Raw genomic sequence first — 6,909 nt, 5'->3', positions numbered from 1 at the left:
GAGCTCCACCCCATCCTGTGGCCGCTCGGGCTCCGGCTCCGCCTCCGCCCCAGTTCCGGTTTCGGCCTCTGTTATCCTGCTTTGGCCCCTGGGGCTCCTCGCAGACGCCTGCTTTCCCTGCTGCACACGGGCACCTCTTCCTGGGCGCCCGCCGCCGCCGCCGGCATCCCCGCTCGCCCCGCCCGGGGATGGGGCCTTCCGCCGGCCTGGGCCGGCCCTCATGGGGCACCCGGGGCGACTCGGCGCCCCCGTGACCACCCAGCCCGCCCAGTGCTGCGGCCCCCAGGATGAAGGGCGGCGAGGGGGACGCGGGCGAACAGGCCCCGCTGAACCCGGAGGCCGAGAGCCCCGCGGGCTCGGCCACATACCGAGAGTTCGTGCACCGCGGCTACTTGGACCTCATGGGGGCCAGTCAGCACTCGCTGCGGGCCCTCAGCTGGCGCCGCCTCTACCTCAGCCGGGCCAAGCTCAAAGCCTCCAGCCGCACGTCTGCCCTGCTCTCGGGCTTCGCCATGGTGAGGGGAGGAAAGGGGTGCACAGGGTGGGGGTGAGGCACATGGGGGCAGGGGGTCGCGGGCCAAGTAAACGGGTACCCAAGGGAGATGGGACAGAAGAAAGGGAAAGCAAGGGTTTTTAAGAGGTAAAGGAGTACAAACAAGGTCCCAAGGGACTACTCGAGTCCCGTTTTACGGGTGTGCGTGCGTGCGTGTGTGTGTGTGTGTGTGTGTGTGTAAACAGACCCCTAGTCATGAAGGGAGACAAATCACTGAGGGGGATACATATGCGAGGGTGGGGCAGAGAGGTCCAGAAGGAGCGTGGTCCCAGACAGAAGTCATTACCAAGTTCCCCTGAGAGATTTCAAACGCAAATCAGAGCTGGGTGGGGGCCCTATAAACAGGACTGGGAGAGTCAAAGAAGATAAACTGGATGCAGTAGTCCCCCAATTGAAGGCGGCCCCGTCCCCAGGAGGATGGCCAGTCCCTAGCAGACACAAAGAGGGCTTGGTGTAACCCGGGACAGCTTTGAGCAGAGAGAATGCCCCTGAAGAAGCTGCTGGGGAAAGAAGGTGATTAGGAAGCTGAGACATGATTCCTGATCTGATAAACTGCAGGTGTGGGAGGATGGTATCAGCTAACGGTCCCCGCGGAGGCCTCACAGGAAATGGGACTGAAGCAGTCCCAGGGTCAGGAGGACCTGACTCCTCTGGGCCTGTGGCCAGCCGTGTGACCCTGGACAGGCATCCAACCCCTCGAGGGCCAGTGGGAAACTGAGATCATAGAGGCTGTGCCCTCTGTAGCCTGCAAATAGCTGCCCCAGGATGAGCTGATTCTTGCCAAACTCTAGATCCCAGCATGTCAGAGCAAGACACACATCAGAGATGGCTCAGACTACCTGTTTATTGGGCAGGCATAGAAACCAAGGCCCTTAATGGGGCAATGCCTCTGCCAAGAGTGTTCAGCAGATGAAAGCTGCAGAATGATCTAGAACCCTGGATCACTGAACTGTTAGTCCAGAGTTTCTCCACCATCATGATGGGAAGGAGAAAGCAAGCTAGAGGGGGGGGTTCTTCATAGGAACCTATGGAGATGGGGATGGAGGGGTCACAGCAGTAGGTGATTTGCGTTAGTCTCTGCCCTGCTCTTTCCCAGAGTCTCTGTATTTGAATGATGAGAGGAAAAGTCTATCCCTAGGGGTCATCCAGGGTCTATGGTTTTCTCTTTGAGGGCCCAGTATCCATAGGCCAGCCCACTTTTCCTGATGTGGGGTCAGCTAGGGACAGGGAAGTGACTCCCTTTCACCTGTATAGACTGCAGAGGGAAGGAAGTGACTTCATGGATCTAGCTGACTGAGGGAAGTCCCCCACCCCCATCCATCCCATGGTCCAGCCTGTTCCCAAGGGGACAGTCCAGCCTGCTGCTGGACTTGCACGTTGCTGGGGTGACAGCTTACATGCCAGGACCTTCCCTACAGGATCAAAAGGCCAGATGAGTAGGTTCTGGGGGCAGGACTGGCCCCAGTCCTGCTAGGGGAGAGCAAGGCTGGGTCAGCCTCTGGGAGAAACCAGGCCTAGGCCTGGCCCAGATCTCTGTCTGTGGAAACTGCTAACACTTGCCATGGCCCAGTTTCCCAAAATACTTAGCTTTGTCTTCCTAACCACCACCCTCCAGACTCTGTACCTTCTTCCTTCCCCCAGCCCCAGAGCAATCTAATGGGTCCTGCAAGGACCAGGCATGGGGAAAGATCCAGATTCTGATATTTGGGTAGCCTGGGTTAGAATCACATTATACAAATTGTATTGCCCTGTCATGCAGTACCAGGTAATGTGTATCCCATGTCATGCAGTACCAGCTTTTATGTGTATCACATTTATTATTCTATGAAGTAGGTACCACTACTATGGCCATTTTACAGATGAGAAAACAAATCAGAGATGTTAAGACACCTGCCCAGGATCTCACAGCAAGTAAGCGGCAGAATTTGAACTTAGGTAGTCTGGCTCTGGAATCCAAATTTATACAACTCTAGAATAGGATCATCAATGCAAATGTTTGCAAAGGACAGGCAGGTATTATGGCCTGAGTGGGGATGGCTATCGGGAGACCCTATGACCTGTCCAAACGGAGCAGTCATGACTCAACTCTAGCTGATAGTTGACATGTAGGAATGTGGGTCTGATGTAACCAGATCTTCCAAATTTTCAAGGGGATCTAGAAATAGGAATATTTATAGGAAATCTCTTGAGTTTTAAAAGTGCAGCCTAGTTCCTTAAAAAACACTGTATGAGCCAAGCAAAACATGTGTGCAAAGTTGGCTTGGGTTCATGGTATACCAGTTTGCAAACTCTGGCCTTGGACTTCATTCAGTGTTCTTAAGAGCCTTGCTCTCCCCTAACACTAATAATAACACTAGTATTACAAACAGTTAATAACTGTAATAATAACAACAAACACCTAGCGCTTACTATGTGCCTTACACTATGCTTAGTGCTTGGTGTACATTATCTCATTTAATTTTCACAACAACCCTGTAAGGCAAGTAGGTGCCATTATCAATCCCCACTTTCCAGATGAGGAAATTGAGGCATAGAACTAAATCACTTGCTCAAGATTCCACAGCTTGTAGAGCTGAGAGTAATCCCAGGCGGCCCAGCTCCAGAATCTGCTTTAAAAAAAAATTTTTTTTATTTATTAGAGAGAGAGTGTGTGTGTTGTGTGTGTGTGCAGTGGGAGAGGGAGAAGCAGACCCCTGCTGAGCAGGGAGCCTGATGTGGGGCTCCATCCCAGGACCCTGGGATCATGACCTGAGCTGAAGGCAGGCGCTCAACCGACTGAGCCACCCAGCCACCCCCAGAATCTGCTTTTTTAACCCCCCTAACAAGGTAAGATTTTCAGAAATGTGTCATCTAATGTGTCAGCCCTCTCAATAGCCAGGTGCAGAAACCAAAGTCAGAACAGCACAGAGCCTTACCAAGGTGGCCAGTTCATTCACTCAACAGAGACTAAGCACCTTCTTCCTGCCAGGCACCGTTCTTGGCCCTAGGGATGCACTGGTGATGTATGCCAACAGGCAAAACAACTCTCTACTGCCAAAGAGGTTGTGGGCACTCAATCCGTCTCCTCTGTCCCCATAGGTGGCCATGGTGGAGGTACAGCTGGAGAGCGACCATGAATACCCGCCAGGCCTGCTGGTAGCCTTTAGTGCCTGCACCACCGTGCTAGTAGCCGTGCACCTCTTTGCACTCATGGTCTCCACGTGTCTGCTGCCCCACATAGAAGCTGTTAGCAACATCCACAACCTCAACTCTGTCCACCAGTCGCCACACCAGCGACTCCACCGCTACGTGGAGCTGGCCTGGGGCTTCTCCACTGCCTTGGGCACCTTCCTCTTCCTCGCTGAAGTTGTCCTGGTTGGCTGGGTCAAGTTTGTGCCCATTGGGACGCCCTTGGGCACACCAGCCCCCGTGGTACCTGCCTCCCAGGTGCCTGGGACTCTGTTACCACTGACCACCTCCCTTCGTCCAGTTTCCAAGGCGTCCTCTACTTCTGTAGCTCCATCACGGGCTGAGCCATCTGAGGCCTGCCCACCCCGGCAAGCGTGTGTTGGTGGAGGAGGGGCCCATGGGCCAGGCTGGCAAGCAGCCATGGCCTCCACAGCAATCATGGTACCCGTGGGGCTTGTGTTTGTGGCCTTTGCCCTGCATTTCTACCGCTCCTTGGTGGCACACAAGACTGACCGCCACAAGCAGGAGCTGGAGGAGCTGAGTCGCCTGCAGGGGGAGCTGCAGGCTGTGTGAGGCCCATGTGTGCCCTCCGGTCTGCAAAAGGACCGTAGTCTCAAGACCCCATTCCCTGCCCCTGCCTGGAGCCGCTTCTTGTGTCCACTCCCAGGTAGAGACCAGATTCCTGCCTTCAGGGTCCTTTGGCCTGGGCCTTGGGGCAGCTTCCACATTCCCAGGGATTCTCCCTGTCAGTCTATCCCAGTCTGTCTACTCTACATCTGGGCTGGGAGGAGCAAGCGAGGAAGTAGCAGGTCTTCAGTCCAAGGATCATGGTAGGTAGAGGGGAGGCAGGGAGATCCTGGTCAGACCTTTGGTGCTGACCCTTAGCCACTTATCCCTGAACAGGATGTGGAGGTCAGAAGGTTACACACCCACCCAGCTGCCTCAGAAGGCAGTCAACCCTTGCTTTATTTTTGTAGAATCTACTTTGTGGTTGGCATTTGGGGGAAGCTTTCCCCCATCTCCAGATTGTGGTGGGTTCCACATTCTTGCTTTAGTTGCCGTAGAGAAGGATTTGAGTGATTCTACCACAGACAGGTCCAGCCTTACCTAGGAGGAGCCTCCCTATTTTTGGAGGTTCAAGTGCCTGCCCCACTGCCCTACACCCACACTTAAGCTTCTGTGTCTGGTTCTCACTCTCCTAGGCCAGGGCTGGAGATCTTTGGAGTCTGAGGGCCCGTGTGCCCAACCTGACTCCCTAGAAAGGGTCTTGGGGTGAGAAGGTTTTAAGGGAGAAGGTCCAGTCACTAGCCCTTGGAATACAGAGCTATTCTGACACTGAGTTTTTGATGCACCTTGTTTTGTATAATAAAATGTGTTTCACAGATGTCTCTGTGGCTTTGAATGGGGTGAAGGGGAGGCCTTCTTGGGATCAGGTGACTTTTTTTTTTAAGATTTTATTTATTTGGAAAAGAAGAGATTTTATTTATTTGAGAGAGAGAGTGTGAGCAGAAAGGGAGAAGCAGACTCCCCACTGAGCAGGGAAGCCAACCTGGGGCTCGATCCCAGGACTGTGGGATCATGACCTGATCTAAAGGTAGATGCTTAACAGACTGAGTTGCCCAGGTGCCCCCAGGTGACTTACTCCTAAAAGCCAGGTGTGAGCAGGTGTACCTGGAGGTGGAGAAGAATGGTTCCAGATATGGCCCCCTTCTGGCGCTGACAGGGGCCAGTAGCTCCTGATTTGGAGACTGACTTATTCCAAAGCCAAAAATGTTTGCACTCTTGTTCCTGAGCCCAGAGTCTCCATCTCTTCCATTGTGGATTTAGAATAAGCTTCTTTTGGTGTTAACTTTCTGGAGTGACTACTACATACTAGAAGCTAGGTAACCTTATTTAACTCTCACAACCACCTCAAGAGACCAGTGTTTATCATTTGCATTTCAGAGATAAGGAAACAGACCTGGGAAAGCTGAGGGAGGATCTTGCCCAAAGCCAATGAAAACTTGGACTACCTTTACCATAACACGGGGAATCTCTTTCTGATATAAAAAGCCAATACCTTTCAACTGAGACAGAGAAAGGAATCTGCTCTCATCACCCATGCGTTAATGAAAATTCTTTTCAGCCTAATTTTCCTCAAAATTTTAAGGGGTTCTAATCCTCTCATCTATTCTTACCGCGTGAGACCTCGGTCAAGTCCGTCTTTTCTCTTTTCCTGTTACTTAGAATAGTGAATTTGCATGAACCAGGCCTACCTTTCCTGCACTGTTCCGACGCCTACAATAGTCCTGCGTGACAGGAATTAACACCTTTTCAGAGGAAGAATCTTAAGTTTAGAGAGGTCCGTGGCTTGCCCAAGGTCACACAGCGAGGGACTAACGTAGAAATGTCTGAAAGCTAGGGCATCCTCAGCTCAATCCGAGGGGCCTCCTGGGAGTGCCATTACCCAGAAACCAAGATGCCCTGCGTCCCACTGAAAGAAAAGGATGCCCAGCCTCGGTGACCTCAGCGCCTGGGCCGGTGCTGCCCTCGAGCGGCGGGACCACGTAAGCTTAGCCCCCCCGCGCCCCCCCCACCCGGCTGAAAACGGTGGACACTGGGGCCACGATGCTTGAAGAATCGACCATCCCAGCTCCAGTCCGTACTAGTTTATTTTTCACAAGACCTGTTCTAGGGCCTTTAGGCCCCACAAGTCTTATAACATTACTTTGAGGTAGCCTTCGATTGAATCACGAATGTTGGGTCGAGTACAGGTAAAACGCGGCACCTTCTGCAGGCCTCAGTCTCCCAGTCTGTCAAATGGGCATCTTAAACAGCTAGAGGCCCAAGGGGGATGGCGACAGGAAAACCTTCCCCGCATTATGTGCGACGCCAGGCAAACGGCCTGAGTCACCACTGTTGGTTGTATTTTTCCACCTCCTGGGCGCCCCTCCCAGCCCGCACGGTTTCGGTGGGTCCTACAGGAAGCGCCCCCGCGACGCCGGGCTTTACACGCCCTGGCCACGCCCTCTGCGCGCCGCGCCTTGGCCCCGCCCACAGGAGGGTCCGCCGATTCGCCTGGCCCGCTCTTCCTCAGATTTACTTGGGCCTCTCTATACGCGGCCGAAAATTGTCATGGTACTCCGAGAGCTGCTTTGGGCCGTAGCCATTTCCCCAGGGTCGGAATTGGGCATCCCCTAAGCTGCGCT

At 53.6% G+C, this 6,909-nt stretch overlaps 1 protein-coding gene across 1 annotated transcript; it reads left to right on the top strand.

Annotated features, from left to right (window-relative positions):
* Positions 1-58: 58 nt before the first annotated feature.
* On the top strand, positions 59-5,105 carry ORAI3 (ORAI calcium release-activated calcium modulator 3). The gene is made up of 2 exons (XM_025854022.2): positions 59-515; positions 3,632-5,105. Exons 1-2 carry the CDS (start codon positions 288-290, stop codon positions 4,292-4,294), a joined length of 891 nt encoding a protein of 296 aa, XP_025709807.2. The 5' UTR covers positions 59-287; the 3' UTR covers positions 4,295-5,105.
* Positions 5,106-6,909: the final 1,804 nt, after the last annotated feature.

This window comes from Callorhinus ursinus, unplaced genomic scaffold (genome assembly GCF_003265705.2).
Source record: "Callorhinus ursinus isolate GAN/ISIS: 27379988/994484 unplaced genomic scaffold, GSC_fseal_2.0 scaffold87, whole genome shotgun sequence".
Taxonomy (NCBI): Eukaryota; Metazoa; Chordata; class Mammalia; order Carnivora; family Otariidae; genus Callorhinus; species Callorhinus ursinus.
The sequence above is the reverse complement of the archived record's forward strand: the minus strand, read 5'-3'. Positions and strand labels throughout refer to the sequence as shown.

Bases quoted from the DNA above. Each gene is read 5' to 3' on its own strand.
- ORAI3 (XM_025854022.2), top strand. From the start codon at position 288: ATGAAGGGCGGCGAGGGGGACGCGGGCGAACAGGCCCCGCTGAACCCG. The intron at 516-3,631 runs GTGAGGGGAGGA...CTGTCCCCATAG, and splicing joins TGCTCTCGGGCTTCGCCATG to GTGGCCATGGTGGAGGTACA.